The following is a 20579-nucleotide window of genomic DNA, read 5'->3' as shown; positions in this document are numbered from 1 at the left end:
CCAAAGTTATTGTGTATGACTGCAGGACTCGGGCAAGGAATCTGTTCTTCAGTCCTCCGCATAGGTTCTATGTTTCTAGGAATATTGACTCCAGCCCTCAAAGTTATTTCAGATTTAAGCTCCTTTAAGTTTCTCATTTGAAGTAAAATTCTGAAGTGTCTCTCCCCAGAGCTACTATTTAAATACACTTTGTAAAGTCTGCTGATGTAAAATGACACAGGCAGAACTATTGCTCCAGTGGCTGGTGATCTCCTACTGAGATTTTATCACCTTTACATTATTCATATACCGTGACTCCTTAGCCCTCTATTAAAATGGTCTACTTTAAAATAAAGTATATATGTTGCTCCCATTTCTAGCTGAATATTTTTGACAGAACAGGATTGCCTTGCTGGTTTTCTACACAGAGGTTATTTACACTAGCAGATCACAGGGACTGGTAATATCCCACTATAGGACTGGGTAGACTAGCTGGTAGTCAGTCAAGGGGAGGCAATATCTTCCTAAACTGCATCAACTGTAGTGAAAAATGCTGCCCATAAGAAAGACTACTCTAAAATTGTCTGTCTATTTTGCTTCTGGATATGTGCACAAGTATGTCCATCATAACTTCTCTCATTACAAGCAATCCACTTGTTAATGTTCCTTAGCTGGAAATATCTGTGTATCAGCTGAGATGCAACAGGTAAACAACAAACCAGGTGAGCAATATTTCTTTCCAACATAAAATTAAATAGCCTCAGTTACAGGGTTTGATTTTTATCTTGTATTGATTTTTATCTTGCCCTGTTAGTGCATCTTGCATGAAACTGATCACTTCTAGTAGTAGGACAATCCAGAGTGCTTCAAGTATCTGCCTAACAACTTATGAGAAATGTTAATGAAAATTTCATACTTCTTTGATTAAACTCAAGTGTAAATAGATAAATCATTTCAGAAAAGGCATCAATACAGATGGTCAGGCAGATATAAAGACATCTAAGGTGCAAAGGTATGCATAATGATTCATTAAGTGTTGTCCACAATTTCCTACAACTATGTGCATTCTGTTGGAGAAATTCAAAGCATCTTTTCTGAATTACATTAATTACAGCAAAATAGCCTATCACTTGCCAGTGCTCTGCAGGATTCTGAATAAACATATACATCCATGTGTGTGTGTGTAGTCATATAAATATGCTTTTGAACATCTGATTCAAGAAAGATGTAGCAAATCTAGTTGGAATAGGAAAAAGGAGATCTTAAATGTATGAATATTGATGAATATATATATTTATGAATATTTATGAATAAATATACTCTAGAAAACAGCAGCACCTCTGAAAAAGATCACATAGAAGAAACTGCAGTATCTGGAGGTCAACATATAGAACAGATATGCCCTATGGAACAGACCTGCAGAGACAAGGAATTTCATAAGCTGCACAAGGTCCCAATGTTTTACACTGTAACAGCCTAGGCAGATAAATGCTTTTCCCTGTCTAAGAAAATAGGACCTTTATCTATGTCATCTTGTGTCTTACTAAAAACAGTAGTGCATCCAACTGTGCAGGTCATACCAGGTTATGCCCCATAATGTTTAAGTCATCATTGGATAATTTCCTGACTTTTGCAAAGTCTGTTCCAATGTAGATACTGAAGAGCAATGTACTGCATGGTCTAATCCCAATCTCCCACATATTCTAATGAACTCAATGAAAATATTAGCGTGGATAGATTCTGGAGTAGTTTATTTAATCCCCATATTCCCGGGACTCAGATCACTATTAATTGTGCTTTTATACTAATATAATAGATACTGCATGTCCTCTCCATTGCTTCTGCTCACAACTTTTTAAATGAGCAAGAATTTTGTTCTTTTAACTGATTGAATCAATTTGACTTGGTAACAAAATACTATGGTCCTGTAGTCATATAAAAAATCCAATAAATATTGAGCAAAAATTTTAATTGTCTGCAAAAGTTACACATTTTCAGATCAATTTCCCACTTTTTTCCCATGTAGTTTGGCAGACAAGCTAACACACTTAAGAGAAAGAACACAGTTGCTGTATTGATATTTACTGACCTACAAAAGGCAGCATTTTCAGGTCTGTGGTTATATGCACTAGAATAATGAGAGAATACTCCAGGTCAGCTAGGGGTGGCTTTGTTGAACTAAGCTATATGGCATGTACATTTGACTGCAGCAGGAAAACCAGATGCAATCAGAAGACCACAACTGAAGCAACCATTAAATACACATACGTGCACAAACAGGGCAGAAATGTCTGTTGCCTTGGAAATGAAAATGATTATTTGTAATTTCAAAAGGCACAGAAATAAAAGAGGTCATGGAAGAGAAGCCTACAATTTAAAGATGCATTCATTTTGTAACACTGGGTGTGCTAACACAACTGAGCTGACACCTCTGACATCTCCATTTACTCTTCTGTAATAGCAGACAGAAGAGCTATGCAATGGGCATTGTTAACTGTGAGCTTTTGGAAGAAAGCTTTCTTTTTCTCTCTGTGTTGTCGCTTTTGTTTCTCTTCCCTCCATGATTCCTTGCCTTTCTATTGGCTTGCAATTTCCACAGAATATTATTGTTTGTGTTCCTAGCTGGGATCTTTCATTTGCAAAGGAAGGTTTTGCTAACACTGCCTAACAACATGACCTGCCTTTTGGTTTGCCTTATCTGTCCAAGGCCAGATTACAGCACTCACAGCTTTAGTCGGATACACCCAACTTCACTGCAAGCTGTCTTATCTTCCCCCTCCCAGCTTAGTAGTTTTGGCTTACCTGCAGAGCTGAGAGAGGCAAACAGACACCTCGGGAGGGCAGTTCACTATGTCTGAAACTTAAACCACTCTTTATAGGAATCACTGATCCCTTGTCCATCTAGTACTCACGGGCAATTGGACTCTCTGATTCAGTGGTACACATGGGGAGGAGTAGGAGTTTGAGATTTTGTCCCTGGCTACTACACCATCTTCGTAACCTGTGTCCTATCATGGGAGCATATCTAATGAAGAACTGATCAAAATTTAGTCTAGAAACATGAGTGAAGCCTCATCTAGCTCAAGCTAAAGATGAAGACTGAGGCCTTAAATGAGCATCTTTCACCAGATGAGAAACTGAGGAACCCAAAACTGGCTGGAAAAGAATCACTCCACAACATGAAGTACAGAGATGTGGACAATCCAGCCATTATCCTGTTTTGTACACTAAAAAGTGAGGCTCCATTGTGCTCCCTTTAAGGCTATCCTATTGGGACTCTGTTCACTTCAAGCCTTCACAAAATTTCTCTTCCTTGCAGTTAAAACCAAACAAACCAGGCTAGATTCTTGTAATACCTATGCTATCTCGCCTATAAATCAGGAATCACACAAATTAATCTAGTAAATGAGACTAGATTCAGATCTCCTCGTTGCAAGCATGAAAGGTTTCAGTAACAGCAATAAACATAAAGGGTGTTACTCCATTTTATTGGTTCTCAGCTTCTACTAGACTGTAAGCCCATGTTAAAAGACATAAAGAAAGCAAAAGAGACTGCCAACCCAAAATGCATGCACATTTCCTTCCGTCTGTTACTTCCATTCAGCATTCTTAAACAGGAATAAGTGTAAAGGGCTTTGCTGCTACAGTAGCCGAAAAGTATTATTTACAAAACAGTTGTGACCATGTGATTCCAACCCAAAGCAGTTTTCTCTTAATCAGCGAATTTATGAAATAAAAAAAAGGCTGAAGAGATTAACTATCCTCTTTATGATAAAGTACAAGCATAACTAAAGTATAAGCATAACACACAGACTTCTTTTTTTAATATTGTACTTTATTTTGCAACAGAGCAATAGTATCTATAGAGAATAGTAAAGACATTTGAATACTTTAGTTTCATATTATCTGCAGCACCGGCATTTCTGTTCCACAAAGAAGTCAACTTAAGCTATGTAATGCTGATTATTACACATACCCATGCATAATAATATCCAAGCTCATGAACACAGTGACTTCCAATGTGACATTTCATTCTGTCATACTGAATGACAAAAAGTGCTTTTCAGCATACTAGGGAGAAGTATGGGTATCTGATATTTTCATGTGCCATTCTCATAGTTGAAGAACTAGATGAGCATATACACAAGAATAATCAAGATAGCAGAACATTAATTACAAACAATACATTAATAAGATGCATTATACAGCCTTATAGTATGAATTTCAGGGATCATGTGAATCAAACAGCTGGGTTATTTTTTTATGGCTTTTCCTGTGTGAATGGATTGACACGGGCTAGGCTTAGCCATGGCCCTAAAGGTAAAACACTTTAAACTTACACGGAGTGAAGTAACTGTATACATCATGACAGAGAGAAGACTTTTCTTATAAATGCAGCTCATTGAGCACCATAACTTCAGCACCCTAGAATATCATACCTCATTCTAAACACCACAGCATATGAAAGGCAAGGCTTGCAGAAGGTAGTCACTTTCATTAAGCTAGCAGATAGATTAGTTGGAAGAAAAACCAAAGACCCAAGCTTTAAAACATAGAACATGTTTTAAAACTGCAAGTGACAAGCTGCCAGTACAAACTGAAAATATATTTTGCCTTGCATAAGCCCTGGGGATAAAGAGTTTGCTGTTACAGGTAAGCTAACCTAATGGCTTCTTGGTGCAGTTACGGAAGGTTCTACTCCTCCCCCTGTTCCACGCTTGTCCCTTCCGCTTGCCCTGAAACTGGTCTCAAAGAGTCGGTTCAAGGAACTGAAGAGGCAGAAAATGGATTCTTCTTTCCTCTAGAGTTATTCTTATGTCAGTTTTGCTTCCTGAAGTGGATTAGAGGGAACTTAGAGAAACATGAATGCTGGTACAGGGAGAAGGAAGAAACATGCAAGGAAAAGACAGATGAGGGACTGCACGTTTCAGTGGCTACCCATTAATTGATTTAGCTGCAATAGTTAGGCAGGATAGCTTTATCAACATTGTCAAAAGACTGGATTGTGTAATGGCTGATTTACTAAAAAACACAACTGAAAAGAAAAACACCAAAATGGTGATAATTAGTACAAGTTGTTTCTCCTTATCACAGTGAGCCTTCTCCCATCTCATTACTCCAGCAACTATTTCAGAAGGAACACACTTTACTGCATGTTTTGAAGACAAAAGAAATCTCTTCACCTCATTGATGGAGTTGATTCAATAGTTTGTTTAGTGTGACATCTAGTGTCAAGACCCCAAACATGGCTCAGGCAGCGACTGAAACTAATCCAAAGGCATTACTGGTTCCGCTGTGTAGAGGAGTATCACATATGTCTTGCTGTGGGACTTTGATTTAAATAATGTCAAAATCAGTTCAAAGTCAACAGATATTTTCTTTGGAATAAAAAACTACCGCCAAAAGAGTCCTTGGCTGTATGTGCAGAGTTACTTAAAGGACTATGAGATACAAATTATATGGAAACCGAGTTATTATTGGGAATTAAAATCAGCTGTCCTGAATAAATTATAGCCATACATTAAAAATGTTCATATGTTTGTGAATTCTCTATCAGTGTCTGAAGAATAATGAAACTGAGATGATTGGAACAACATTTTAACTCATTCTTAAATAGGTAGAAATGCAAGAAAAATTAATTACAGTAAAAAGAATTATTCACTGGAAAAACCTACCCAGAGATATGGTAGAGTCTCCATTACTGGAGGTTTTCAAGATGTGACGGGGCAACATGCTAGATAATCTTATCTAGATTCATAAAGCTTTTCCTACAAAACCACTGACTAAATGACTTTTCAAGGTACCGTCCAACCCTGACTGGTCTATGATACTCTTTGTTATAAGCAGAATGTATTTGTTTAAGCTTTTAAGATGTTATTTAGTCCACCTCAAACTGTTTGTGCTATTTTTACAAAGTACAGTTTTGAAGAAAAATATAAGGAATAGTAAATATTGGTCATATTTCACCAGATAAGCAACTGTGTTGTACAATATGATGACAGAACAACAGAAAAATCACAGACTGAAGGTGTTGCTACTAACTCTTAACTCCAAGAAGGCAGTTTTACTTACAGCATTTGCTACACTGAAGGAATAGCAACTTTACAATGGACTGGTCCATAGTAAAACTATTTTCTGGTGTGGAACAGGAGATGAAATGTTGGTTGAACTGATCAGATATTAAATGGAGTAACTTGAAGGAGAATAATAAATATATAACAATAATAATAAAGCTTGTAGAAATTCTCCATAGCTTTAATTTTTTTTTCATATATCTCACTAAGGAATTATCATACTGAAGGAAATATGTGGTCTATACAGTACCATATCCTGTCCATGACAGTGAGAGACAGTAAATATTTCAGAGGATCAAGCATGAATTTTCATAATAAACAACTAGGAAATAAGCCCTCTGTACCAGGAATATAAAATATTACCTGGTGCATTGATTTCCTGTGTAAGACTAGCTATTTGGTCTTCCAAGTTACCTTGGGTTCACAAAACATGGAAGAACATAAATTTGATTTCTGCTTAATTCAAAGTCTATTTTTTAAAATAAATTCACTAAGTTAGATTCAAAATTATTAGATACGAACATGGAAACTCAACCTACCCTGATCTCAGGGTCAGGAAGTCTGTCTATGTGCAGATTCCAGGAAATAGGAAATCAGGAGAAACTGCTGCTTTATATACATCTGGGTTTAGGTGCTTTCCTAGTTGTTCTTGGTCACTGCCAGAACCCAAATAGTAGATGGGTCTTCAGTGTGAAATAGTGCAACCATTCCGATATTGAATTAAAATTATTCTAAAATTTTCCTTTTCTGAATGTGGATGCTCTTTTTTCAAGGCAACTTGACTTGTTCCAGCTGTGCTCATTTTTAGACAATAATAATCCTAAAAATATTTGTTCATGGTGATGAAAACAGACATCACACGACTGTATCAAGTCAGACTGCCTACACAACAAAGTTGTTCCACACACCCTAGAAACCCATTCTGAATGTAACTAGAGATGTTAATTGTTGTTATCTGAAAGAAAATGTTATGTACTCCTGACTGTGGATGTTACTGAAAAAAAGAGGACAAGGAAACTTCCCTTCTCTAAGAAATAGTCAGAAACCATTTACTGTCCATGAAACAGAGATAAGGAGGAGAATTATTTAGCCTTACATGGGATCATAAAACCAGTATCTTTATTATACTTATTTTTAGTAACTAGCAATTAATTTTAATTCCTAGGTTCATCTTTTGAAGGTGTTCTGTGGATCCTTTACGGGATAGCTAACAGATTTTTTTTTACAAAACATTTTTGGTTTGTGAGAAATTATTTTCCACTGGTAACTACAAATTTCTATGCTTCGCTTTTTGTCAGTGAGTCTTCAAAGAGCAATAATTAAGTTTTACCTAAAGTCTTCACGAGGACATTTTGTACTGACCTACTATTGGAAATGAGAATATAGGGAGAGGGAGTACAGGGCCCATGTTTTAATACATTGCTCTACTGTCTGAAAGCTAGTGTGACAGTGTGAATGTTTCACTGGGTGGCAAGGAAAGCTGGAATGATTTACTAGAAGTGAATTCATGTGTAGGCAGGAGTCAAACCTGGCATACAAAGCATTAACACGCATGAGCATGAATCTGGGTTGCTTTGACTTGAGAAACCATACGCCTTTGGCTGATAGAAATTGTACTGGATTATGGATCTTTTCTATGAAGAAGTCACAATCATGTAATTCATTAACTTAACAACAAGCAACAACAAGCCTAGCACCTTGTCCATAATTTGAATAATTAGGAAGGTCCATCTTCCTCTTTAAAAAAATCATGCTTCCCAAGCTTATCAAGGCAAAATTATCTATGAATCCTTAAGATGAAACACTAATCTGTCTAACGACACATAAAAATTATTAATTATTTCCACACACTTTACCAACTGAACACTTACCCACTGTGGCAGAAGCTGATGACAGGAGAGACTTTCCCCAGGTACCCCAAGCTCCCCATCTACTTGCTTTAGATGAGGAGTCTGCAGCCTATAAGAACAAAAATGTTACTCCACTGTCTAGAAGTCTTGTTCTCAAGAGGCAGGAGGAAACACAAAGAACCTATCAGGCAACAAGGTCTGGCATTTAACAGATGATGACAGATTGGGTATTACGTGCAGTTCAAACTTCAAACAAAAAAGCAGAAGCATAGTTCACATCATCTATTCCTGGAAGAGCCTGAAACTCCAGAGATGTCTTTACAGATGTTCTGAAATTTCTTCAAGTACTCAATCCTATAAGGCCATACAAGTTTATTAGGGCTAATATCAGGGACAGGTAGCAACCTGTCTCCTTCCTGGGTTGGAGGCAGGAACCAAAGATGGAGGCTTCTCTTCCAAAGTCTCCTCACATGTGTAGTTCAGTAGATATGCATAGGGAACTCCTAACAACTGAGTTCAATAAAAATACATCTAGAGGAGGTGCTGCATACCTTTTACACTAATGGGTAGTGTTAAGCCATTATCAGTATTCCATATTTAAATAATGTTAAAAAACTGTTGTCTCAAGAAAGTGTCCACTAACATATCACCTCTACACAATGCAAGTTTCATTGCAACCAGACTGGAAAGACCAAATTGATATCACACTTGCAAAGTGAAATTAAACTATTCCTAGTTTTCAAAAGCTTGGTGTTGCGATTTAATTTATCCCTATGTAGGTTTTCTGCATAACTTCCTAGGTTTTTGTGAAAACCAGGACATAGATTATACAAAATTCTGTCCTCACAATGCAAGGAGAGGAGGGCTTTTATGGAAAAGAAAGTATTGCTTACTGGATTGCTTTGCTCCTGCAGCGTTTCTTCCAATTCAGGTTCTGCATCAAGGCTTACAGTTTCAATGCACTCGGTGGGCATGTGTTCAGCTGTCTCTTCACTGGAAGGCAGGCTGGAAGGCAGGCTTTCAATGAGCTTTTCAGTCAAAGGGCTTTCATTAATGACTATGTCTCCTTCCTTTCTATTACTAACATTCTGAGTGACCTGTTCATGTTGATCTTGTGAAGACTCATGCAAGATCTCAGCTTCTACAAGGCGTGGTACTGATTCTTGAGGCAATACCTCATTGCTGGGCATTTCCATTACTTCAGGTTTTTCTTCAGATGGGGTGCCATCAGATAGATCTTCAGACATTTTAAATTCTGAATACAGAAAGTAAAGTCTTTTAGGTGCCATAAACATTTGAGTGTTTATTATAAAAGACATAGTGTATACCATATGCTACTGCTGAAAAACAATTCAGCCTTGGTGTAAGACCTCCTAAAGCATGGAGCCCTGTGGCACATGCCTCATGCTGGCACTGGTATCAGAATGATACTGTAAATACTCCACTCACTCTGTATACTTGGAACTCAGAAAACAATCCTTGACAGAGAGCTTGCAAAATGTTGAGTTGCACGGCATAAAAAGACTTGTACAGTTCTCTCTGTAGATGCTGCTTTTTCATTGACTCTCATATTAATTAAACATGGCTCAAAGGTTTGCATCTCTCAGTAAGGATGGAGATTCTATGAGAGACTAAAGAACAGGAGGGGAAAAAAGGCAAAAAGCAAAACATAACTGGGATTTAGAAGAAATTTGCCTGAGAAGCATGTGTTTAAATTAGTATATTTTATTAAAATCTATAAAACTGTATACATCTATAGCTTTAGTAGCCTGTTTATCTAATGTGAATGTTGATCACTTGCCTAAACAGTTCCAAGAGTAGCACTTCAGATAAGTGAACAAGAAACATAAGTAAAAAAGTAAGCACTTGCTACCACTTGTATTACTTCAGCTTACGCTGTACCCTAATTATCTTCAGAAAACTTGAATTCTGAAGTCAGAATCTTTGGATTTGACAGCTTTTCATTAAAAATGCAGCAAATACTATAAAATGCTTTCTTGTAGGGAAGAATTGCTGTTGTTTTAACAGTACTCACTGTGTGATGGGCAGCATCACCTAAGGAAGATTTTTTTATCTGTAAATCAAATTCCATCATGAGATATGAGAATTCTCTATTAAAACCTGTAAAACCTTTAGACACATACTTCATAATTTTGAATGGGCATTAGCTCTGAGTAAGCCCAGCACTTTTTAAAGCATCACACAGACGCGCACATTGATATTTGCAGTACTGCAAAAAAATTTTTGCAGTCATCTTTGGGTAGCACTCGGGCCGCGGTCCCTTCAGCTGCCTGCTGAACCTTCCTTCCAGAGCACGGCAGGTAACAGCAAATCTCCTCGTCTATCAGAACACACGAGCTGCACCCGGGGTCAGCGTCATTCAACCTTTCATCCCTGAGACTGTCCTGATCCAAATCAACTCGGACAGCTCCGCCCAAAGGGAATTACGGGGAGTTCGTGAGGGAGATGCTAAGGCCAGCCCGGCCCGGTGGCGGGGAAGTGCCCGGCCCGCAGGGAGCAGCCGCGCTGAGGGGCCCGGCGGTGGCGGCACCTGCTGAGCTGAGGAGTTTCATCTCCCCTAGAGAGCAAAGCCCCGCTGCCGCCGGGCGCCTTCGGGCACGAATCGCCGTCCCCGCGCGGGAGAAGGAGGAATAACTTTGCTGGCGACAGCACCTTGCTCCCCTCTCGCTGGACGCCCGCTGCCGCTTCTCCTCCGCGGGCCGCTGCGGGCACGGCGGGCGCAGGTGAAGCTCCCCTGGCCCGCCGCCGGCAGCTCGCCCTGCCCCGCTGCCCCACGCGGGGCAGGAGCTGCCGGGGCGCCGCTCCCCCAAGCCCGCAACGGCCGCAACTTCCCGCTTCTCCTTTTCTTTTTTCCCCTTTTCGAAGTTCTCCTCTGGGACAGAGCTGTGTGGCGCAGCCAATGTCAAAAGCGGCAGAAAATGCAGAAATCGCCGCGCTCCTTACCGCTCAGTAGTGCCCCGACCGGCGCGCCCCCGGCTCCTTCCCTTCCCCGCCCCGCCACGTCGGCAGCAGTGGGGGGAGGAGGCAGAGCGGGCCCGGCAGCCCGGGCCGGCCCCAGGGAGGAGGGAGGGCTGGCTTTTGTCCCTCGCTCTCCTTCCGGCTGTGTGAGGCGCCCGCCTGTTGTAAAGGGGCAGCGCCGCGCCTCCGTAGTCCCTGGGCTCCAGGCTTGCCCGGCCCAGCGCGGGGAGCGGCCCGGCCGCCGTGCCCGCCCCTCAGGGCTCTCGGCGCGGGGGCGCGGCGGGGCCCCGCTGGAAGCGCCGGCCCGGAGCGTCGGGCCGCGCTTCCCTCAGGGCCGGCGGCGCCCCTGCGTCCGTGCTGAGGCGGAAAAGGGGCAATTTCATAGAGTCATAGAATATGCTGAGCTGGAAGGGACGTATCGGGATCAGCGAGTCCAACTCCTGGCCCTGTGCAGGCCACGCCAGGAATCACGCCACGTGCCTGAGAGCGTCGTCTCCAAACGTTTCTTGGACTCGGGCAAGCTTGGTGCTGTGGCTGCTTCGCTGGGAAGCCGGTTCAGTGCTCAGCCATCCAATGAGAGAAAAAGTCCAAATGAATCTAGTTGCTGAGCTGGCTTTTTTTTTTTTTTTCCTTTTTTTTTTTTTTTCTTTTTTTTTTTTTTTTTTTTTTTTTTTTTAAGAAAGTTTAATCCTTCCTCAAAGTGAGCACTTACTGACCCGGACCCGTGGGGTTGCGGAATTGAAGGGAGATGCAGCTTTTCAGATACCGCTGTGTGTACCGGAAAGGCCCTGACAGGAGCCGGCGCTCCCCGCGCACATTTCCAGTCAGTCGATGAAACACTTGGTTGAGTAAAGGGGTTTCAGGCTGTTCCCAATAGCCGTGGTTCTTGTTTGCGTGTAGTTCCTCATACCCGTTCCTCTTTTTTGCTCCCTCGTCTTAAGGCAAAGCATGGTGAAAGACAATACAGCAGCATTTCTATCACTAGTCTGCCAACGAGAGAAGTTTTGACATAGGAGGCAAACCGGCACATAGTGAGCCACTGAGGAGAGCTACTCCAAGCTAATAATTTTGACTGTAACCTGGATCTTGCACTACCAATTTTGCAGATTTACATAACCATACATATCATAGAACTGCAAGACATTATTGATATCATTGTTAATCACTGTTGTAACACAAAGTTACCACCTAAAGGTGAAATTAACATTATATGTACATAAATGTGCATGTCTGTCTGTTTGAATATAAGGATGCATACATTTTGTAAGTTCCTAGACTATTTTTTGAATTTAAGACTTTTACACTTGGCATTTTCTATTTTTTTCTCTTTCAATTTTAATTGATTTAACTTGTATTTTTTCACTATGGTAATATTACAAATGGTTTTGGAATAAATAAGCATTAGAGATTGAGCATTTCCACCTATCTCAGGTTTCACTGATGTTTGTTATTACTCTGTCATTATCTTTCTAATGGGTTTCAGAAAAGTTACCTCCCTTTTAATAGATAGATAAATATAAATAAAGGCAAAAAGACATTTGGCTACATTTAACAGAACATGGAAGTATGCATGGACTGTATTAATCTGCTTCCAGTGATTGCACTGGTAAATCAAAGTGGTAAATCTGAAGGGTTAATGGCATCTACTTAATGGTAATATGCTTATTTTGCTCTTTAACATATTGTTCATATGTCTTTATAGTATATAGACATACAAACAATGCCAGTGGCAGCTCATGAGTCTCTACCTTACAACAGATAATACACGGTACCAATTGTACATCTGGTTCTGCATTCAGCAGAGCAATATGTAGGCTATGTTCAAGCAGTTCAGCTGTTACATTACAAAACAGGAATGAATATTTGGTAGAAGCAAGGTATTAGGATGAGCTTAGGATTTTATCTCATCCAAAGTCTTTCCAGCTAAGAGCAGGCAATGGGGAGGTTTTTATGTAACATCATTGTAAGATTTGGAAATCAGCTGTGAATAGTCTTGTCTGAATTGACAGAAATGGAGAATGAATAATAAAATCATAGAGTAATATTGTAAGACTTATCAGCGTTATAGTAGTGAATTTTCCATATTCTGTTATTTACTACCTGTCCTGTCTTTCAATGTCATTTTTGGATGACTTCTTTTCACTTGAGGCTGAGAAATTATATTTAATATACAGAATAAGCCTCAAATCGAAAAAGTAATTTTTTAGATTATTTCCTCTGCTTCCTGATCATTGAAATATTAAATAATGAATGTGTATTATTAATATCATTAAATATTAGATCATGAATATGCTAAGCCAGAAAGGTAAGTTATAGTGTGGCAGTTCTGTATATAGATCTCAGCTATGGTGGAATTTCTAACCAATATTATCAAGAAATGAAGAGAGACTGGTTTATGTCTTTGCCAGGACAGTAGCCCTGTGTTTGGCCATTCAGTACCAAAGTCACAGCTCTGTTTTAATTTTAAAAAAAAAAAAAAAAAAAAAAAAAAAGCCAAACGAAAAAAACCCCAAAAAAACAAAAAACCAAACCAAACTCCTCTCAGTGTATCCATGTTCACTGTTTAACCCAATGACAACACTGCTGGAGCAGGAGAGGGATTATTATTCCATTCCCATTAAATGGAAATTAAACTAAGACAAATGGTACTTTTATAAACCAACCTTGATAAGAGTCTGACAACTAAATTGGTATAGCAAAATGGATGAAAATTTAACATAATGCATAGAGACCTAGATCATTATTAAATTCAGATAGGAAGGTGTTTGAATTTCTTATTCAAAAGAAGTACTTATTTTCATCTTAATTTAATGAAGGCATAAAGTTGGTAAAAATATTCATTTTTCTCCTGTTTAATATATTGCAAAGCATAAAGCCACAAAGTTCAATAATAATAAAATAGAAGGATATTACAGTAATGTATGTGAAAAATACATCTGGAGAAAAGCAAATGCCATTTCACAAGCTGTCAGTAGATGGCACAAACAGGTATGTAAAAATTTGGGTGTTCCTAAGTAGTGTTACTCAATAGGATAAAGTTACAGGAAGTTTTTTTTTTGTTGTTTTCCTGAGAACACTTTCTGCTTTTTCGGACAGCAGGGATTTCTGGTGAGAAAGTTTTAATTTTGTTGACTTTGTGCTGTTGCTAGTTAGCTGGAATTGTTTTATATTCTGTATCTTATTTTAAAATGTGCCTTGTATTCCATAGCATGTGTAAGATGTTCTTTTAAGTGTATGGGTAAGCAACGATGGTGAAGTTGCTTGTGTTCAGAATATTTATCCAAAAAACTGTCCAAGTAGCAGTCTCTTTTTATTAGCACTACACCCATAATTAAGGGAGGCAGAGTGATGGCAGTAGTTTTCTACAGTTCAGGAACTGGGTCTAACCTGATCATGTGTTTCATCCTTGTTAATGGCATGTTTGTAACATTAGAGTTTTTTGCTATGTTGGTATCTTGTGAAGTGCATGTCTTAATACTGAACTGTCTTAGCTAAATGTATTCTGTATATTTCTTATATGGAAGTTTAGTCAGTTTATACCAGTTTCATATTGGCAAAACTCTTAAAACCTTATTTTTTTCTCTCCCCTTTCTCTTTAAACAACAGGGCACTTTCTTACTATGCTCTTGGCTTGCCTACCTCCTGAATTGCTTTTCTTGATTAAGCTTTTTTTATCACGTTTGAAGACATGAGGATACTTCTGAATTAAATGTGATATGACTGTGAAGGATAATTTCTACAGTATTAGCCTCCAAATCACAGGTTATGTGTTATAAAAGCTTTTACTTGTGTTGCTTCCTATGATATTCTAAAGAAATTTTGAAGGTACTCATAAATAATTTGACTGAATGCTAGGATATATGAAATAGAAAGAAAATAAAACACATGTAGAAGACTCCTATCCTTTTTTCATCTAGTCCATGGATATTGCGGAAATTTTATCCGAGGAAGGAATAATGATTTAAAGGTAGATTTTTTTTCAGCTTTCTCTTGAAGCTACATATTTTAAGCACATAAATTTATAAACACATTAGTAGAGTTGCCCAAACAAACAGAAGAACAGGATTGAATATGCCCAAGTGCCTTTTGAGGGCTGTGATGCATATAATTTTTTCCAAATGAGAATTTGGAAAAAGGCTGGAAAGTTTTGCCATATTACCCTGCTATTTCTAGATGATTTCCAAGCTTAGTTTCATGCATTCTTTAAAAAAGAGTTCAGTGTACTTTTTTTTTTTTTTTCCTTTTTGTTAGATCAAGTAGAACATGTATTTTGCCCCAGTAATTCTGAGAAAGCTTGTGGAATGGTTAATGGTGCAGTGAATGTAGTCTTTGAAGTTCTAAATCAGTCTGTCAGGTGATAGCTATTGTCTCATTGTAGAGTCATTAGAAATATATAAACTCAGAATTTAACCTCTTCAATATCAAGTGAAAGTTGAAGGCCTGTGCAGTCATTAATAAATACTATGGGAAATTTTGGGCAACAATATGATTTAAAATTAATGGGAGGGAAAGAGAAGAAGAGGAAATAAAAAGACATTAGAAATCTGGAAAACAACTTTAAATAATATTTACACATTTAAAAGTGTTGAAACTAAGTTCTTACCAGTTCCTCTTTTAGAGGGGCAGTCTAAGATTTATGCAATACCTAAAAGGAGATTTAAGACAGTATTCTCAATGGCTGACTTAAACAAAGGGAGGCTGGCTATCCTAAACTGCTACATTCAGAAAGAAAAAGTTACCTCTAATAGGGAAAACCAAAGCAAAGACACAGTTATCATTTTTCCCCTTTAAAGTCTGTTTAAATAAACCTCTCTCACAACAGAGATGTTTGAGGTCAGTGTCCTTAAATCAGGGCTGGATTTCGTGTACAGAGGTTCTACAACTGATATATTTTTGTGTAGCCTGCAAATATTCCCAGCATGTGTCTGGTGTTCTCTTTGTACACATGTCAAGCGAGATGTGAACACCCCACTTTCAGAGTCTAAATTCAGGAAATGCTTAAGCTCAGACAAAAAGTGAACCCTTTTGTGGACTTCCCCGAGGCATAAATATAGATCATTCTACCCTCACCCCCATTTCCCCAGATACAAGAAGCACTGATAATCCAGTCTCAGCTATCTAAAAACATTCAACTTTAGAGGAATGGCTCTTGAACCTTCATTCTGTGTTTCAGTCCAAGGGTTGCTGTCAAAAGTCCATTTTTAAATAATGTCTCTGAGCCCAGTTCACATCATTTAAGGGAGAATCTGAGCAGACGATGATGCGTTGACACCAGTTATTGTACTTTCTAATCAAAGTATATTACACAGTTTAGGAAGCCTTCATAATACACTGTATCACAGCAGTAATGCTGTAACTAAGCAGCAAATTTTAGACACATATTAAATCAGACGTATTTTGTTAAAAACTGACTCATTATTTGATAAATACACCATAGTTGCCAAATAAAAATTCAGTCATCTGTTAATAATGAATGACTCTTCTGAATGATTGTAGAAAATCATTGCTTTTTTAATCAAACAGAGAGTGAGAAATAGGAACCTTAAAAGAATCTCTCAGAATCTCTCTCTCTGATGGTTCCTGCACAGCTACTTAATAATACAATCTGGTTTTTGCTTGTGTTTCTTTGTTTTCCGCAGGATTAGAACAAAGATGGACAGTTAAGAAAAGTATCGAGCGTCTCCAAGGAAACAGAAAACAGTATGACACAAAATACAAGCTTTTTAAGAAACGTTTTTCTTTACAAGTGTCTGTTTGCATTAACTTTTTGGAGCTACATCAGCCTGTCTGTAGAAGATGAACTCTTTACATCTGTTTCTAACAATTTTCCAGAAGATGATTCTAACCAAAAAATCAAGAGCCTGCCACTCCTGTATACAAACAGTAATCAGTCCAAAGCTGATTTTGATTGGGTTGTGATACAAAATACTACAGAAAGTCTGTCATTGTCAGAAATCACAAATGACAATGTAAAAAAATTGATAGCTTTATTATCTAATTTCACACAAGGATCCAGGTTACAAAATCTGACACTGACAAATGTGTCAGTGGATTGGAATGCTCTTATGGAAATTTTTCAGACTGTATGGCACTCATCCATTCAATACTTCAATACTAACAATGTAACACAGCTGTCAGACATTGAAAGTTATGACTTTGACTATTCAGGTACTTCTATGAAAGCACTGACAATGAAGAAAATTATAATCACAGACATGTACTTCACACAGGATGACCTATACAAAATATTTGCAGACATGAATATTGAACACATGACAATAGCTGATTCAGAGATGATTCATATGCTTTGTCCTTCATCTAGGAGTCCCTTTAGATACCTAAATTTTTTAAAGAATGATTTAACAGATTTTCTTTTTCAAAACTGTGACAACCTACTTCAGCTGGAGATATTAATCTTGCAGAAGAATAAATTTGAGAGCCTTCGCAAAGTAAGTTTCATGACCAGCCGTATGAAATCACTGAAATACCTGGACATGAGCAACAACCTGCTGCGCCACGATGGAGCTGACGTGCAGTGCCAGTGGGCTGAGTCTCTGACAGAGCTGGACCTGTCCTCCAATCAGTTGGCGGATGTTGTGTTTGAGTGCTTGCCAGTCAACGTCAAAAAACTCAGCCTACAAAACAATCAGATCAGCAATGTCCCCAGTGGGGTGGCAGAGCTGAAATCCTTGGAAGAGCTGAACCTGGCATCGAACAGGCTGGCCGACCTGCCGGGGTGCAGTGGCTTTACGTCCCTGCAGTTCCTGAACGTAGAGATGAATTCGATCCTCACCCCATCTGCTGACTTCTTCAAGAGCTGCCCAAAGGTCAGGGAGTTGCAGGCCGGGCACAACCCGTTCAAGTGTTCCTGTGAACTGCAAGCCTTTATCCGCCTGGAGAGGCGGTCGGGGGGGAAGCTGTTTGGCTGGCCGGTGGCCTACGTGTGCGAGTACCCCGAAGGCTTGCGAGGAACAGAGCTCAAGGACTTCCACCTGAGCCTGCTGGCCTGCAACACGACGCTCCTGCTTGTGACAGCTCTGCTGCTGACGCTGCTGCTGGTGGCTGTGGTGGCCTTTCTGTGCATCTACCTGGATGTGCCGTGGTACGTGCGGATGACGTGGCAGTGGACGCAGACGAAGCGCAGAGCTCGGCACAACCCTCCTGGGGATCAGGGGGCCGTTCTGCAATTCCACGCATTCATTTCCTACAGCGAGCGCGATTCGCTGTGGGTGAAGAACGAGCTGATCCCGAACCTGGAGAAGGGGGAGGGCTGCATACAACTGTGCCAGCACGAGAGAAACTTTGTCCCCGGCAAGAGCATTGTGGAGAACATCATTAACTGCATTGAGAAGAGCTACAAGTCGATCTTTGTGTTGTCTCCCAACTTTGTGCAGAGTGAGTGGTGTCACTATGAGCTGTACTTTGCCCATCACAAGTTATTCAGTGAGAATTCCAACAGTTTAATCCTCATTTTACTGGAGCCAATCCCTCCGTACCTTATCCCTGCCAGGTATCACAAGCTGAAAGCTCTCATGGCAAAGCGCACCTACATGGAGTGGCCGAAGGAGAGGAGCAAGCGTGCCCTATTCTGGGCTAATCTCAGGGCAGCCATTAACATTAACCTGCCAAAAGCTGATGAAAACTTGTCTGAGGAAACAGATTAAAAATCTTTCTATTGGAATTTCATCTGTTTTTCCCTAGTGAAATAATAAATATGATTTCCATTCATTGTAAATGTATTTAACGTTTTATTATACAATCTTGTTTCTAACTAGTTCTCTGTGTTGCCTCCTAACTAGTCAAAATTCAATTCACCTTATTGCAAATCTCTTGAGATAGCAAATTGCAAATGAATTTGAATGTGGATTTTAAAATACATCTTGAAATATTGTAGTGAGTTTTTCTCAGCAGTATAAAATCTGGAACAGTTAGTATAGTCATGTGGAAGAATGCTTCATCTGCTGGATACTTTGAAGAGATGCTTTAATCACAAAATATATATAGCTTTGTAGATCTTTTGCTAAAATAGTTTCATGTGAAAGAAAATTAAGGATCCTGAGAAGGTACCAGAAGTCCAAAACTCAAAATGGTTGCCAAGTAGTCTTTGCTCAGGTTTGGTGAATAAAAGAATAGGACCCAGATACAGAATTTTGTGAACTTTGAACATGCCCAAAACAAGGACTGAGCAAGGAAGAAAACTTTTGTGGTTTTTTCTTAAGAAAAAAAAAAAGTGAGGCACTTCACTTTTTAGTTTGGTATTACAGCAAGGGAAAAGCAGTGAATTGAAGATCTCTAATACCCATAGAGTCCTGGTACCATTTTGGTCCTGAGAGACACCTTGACCAGAGGGGGTGGGAGGGATGTGGCATAACAGAACTGCCTTCATTATATTGACTATGTTTTGAGAAACTCCTGACATCTCTAAATCATGCAGTTTTCCCCCCTGGCTTTCTACTTTTTGTCTTCCCATCCATATATCTTACTTTATGCTTATTATTAAAGTAATCTGTCCTTTTCTGCTGAAACAGTATCTCTTCTAGCATGGCTATGACTTGTGGTCAGAAAGTCAATAACCAGTCAGAGCTTGAAAAAATTTCCCAGGTCTTGAGACAGCAGGTAATGTAATGGCTTATTCACTGAGTTAGAAAAACAAACTACATTTACAATATTTGCTTTTCTTTACAGAAATATGGCAGGCCCCTCTGTCTGTACTTACACTGTTTTAGCTTCAAGAAAGCGTGGTTGGGTTCAGGCAAGCATTCACACCTGCTCAAGATGATGACTCTTCTTTGCCCCAGCTTCCTCTTTGCCCCAACAAGGGAAGATTGTTTGAAATACCAGAGCTAGATGACCATCAAGCAGGAAGTTTCCCTTCAAAAATGTTTTTCAACATGTATTTGAGAGAAAAAGGGACGTTATTATGAAATCCTCATGTAGTATAGAATGTTTCCCTTTTATCTTATTTCTGTCTTCCATTAGTAGCAAAAGGTTTTAATTTTGATGCTTGCCTGAGGTCTAAGTAGTCTGAGATTTCTTGACCTGAAGCTTTGTCTTGTGAGTGATTGTTTATGATCTTTAGAAGAAAGATCAAATTTAACACCTTTAGCTCTCTCATCCCACTTAGTCTCAAAATTAATATAACACACCTGTTACCAAATTGCAGACATTTCATACAGGACTGTGTAAATGTTTTCTCTGCTTCCTCCTCCCCTTCCCACTACTGCTTCAGTGTGTGACTCATTTAACCCTTTGAAAACTGAAGATGCTCAGACAGCTTGTTTTTCCTATCCCTTTCTCACAACCAGAGACAGCTGGATTATGTAGTACCTTGCTTGAAATTTTTCTTCAAAAGCCTCAGAGTTTTAGGCCAGTAACTCTTGAAACTTCTGCAATACAATTAACATCCCCTTGTTGTGTGTAACCTTAAGAACTCATCTGGCTTCTTCTGTTGGCTGGAAGACAGAGAAGCCCTCTGAAAGTCAGAGTTTCCAAGAAACCTTCCTGTTACTCATGTGGGAGCCATTGCCATTACCAGAAATAAAGGAGTGGAAGGTTTTAACAAGGCAAGCAAGGTTTGTTTGCCACTTTGGAAAGAACTTGGAACTATGTGACCTCAGGGAATATAGTTGATATTATGATAAGCAGAAGTATGTAATTACAGTTCTCTGGTATTACAGGTTTCTGGATTCCAGAATCC

General features: G+C 39.2%; 2 protein-coding genes across 5 annotated transcripts in view; one reads left to right on the top strand and one right to left on the bottom strand.

Annotated features, from left to right (window-relative positions):
- The window catches only part of FAM114A1 (family with sequence similarity 114 member A1), a 29845-nt gene extending 18865 nt beyond the window's left edge, over window positions 1-10980 (bottom strand). The window contains exons 1-3 of one of the 2 annotated variants that reach the window (XM_030270921.4): window positions 10868-10980; window positions 8797-9158; window positions 7925-8012 (exon numbers count right to left, since the gene is read on the bottom strand). In XM_030270921.4, the coding sequence (XP_030126781.3) occupies window positions 7925-8012; window positions 8797-9150 (442 nt within the window). In that variant the 5' untranslated portion in view covers window positions 9151-9158; window positions 10868-10980. Of the gene's footprint in view, window positions 1-7924; window positions 8013-8796; window positions 9159-10576; window positions 10833-10867 lie in introns of those variants that run through there. The other variant, XM_072928083.1, reaches the window with a different exon arrangement.
- A 2488-nt stretch (window positions 10981-13468) lies between these two features.
- On the top strand, window positions 13469-18617 carry LOC100232395 (toll-like receptor 1). 3 transcript variants are annotated; one of them, XM_030270920.4, is made up of 3 exons: window positions 13469-13990; window positions 14489-14644; window positions 16522-18617. In XM_030270920.4, exon 3 carries the CDS (start codon window positions 16585-16587, stop codon window positions 18544-18546), a length of 1962 nt encoding a protein of 653 aa, XP_030126780.3. In that variant the 5' UTR covers window positions 13469-13990; window positions 14489-14644; window positions 16522-16584; the 3' UTR covers window positions 18547-18617. The 3 variants fall into 3 exon arrangements, with proteins under 3 accessions (XP_030126780.3, XP_030126779.3, XP_004176651.4); XM_030270919.4 differs by lacking the exon at window positions 14489-14644 and having other exon boundaries at window positions 13470-13990; XM_004176603.5 differs by lacking the exons at window positions 13469-13990; window positions 14489-14644 and adding an exon at window positions 14668-14849.
- Window positions 18618-20579: the final 1962 nt, after the last annotated feature.

The sequence above is a fragment of the Taeniopygia guttata genome, chromosome 4 (genome assembly GCF_048771995.1).
Source record: "Taeniopygia guttata chromosome 4, bTaeGut7.mat, whole genome shotgun sequence".
NCBI classification, from domain to species: Eukaryota; Metazoa; Chordata; class Aves; order Passeriformes; family Estrildidae; genus Taeniopygia; species Taeniopygia guttata.
Note: the sequence above shows the minus strand (reverse complement) of the source record. Positions and strands in the feature narration are given on the sequence as shown.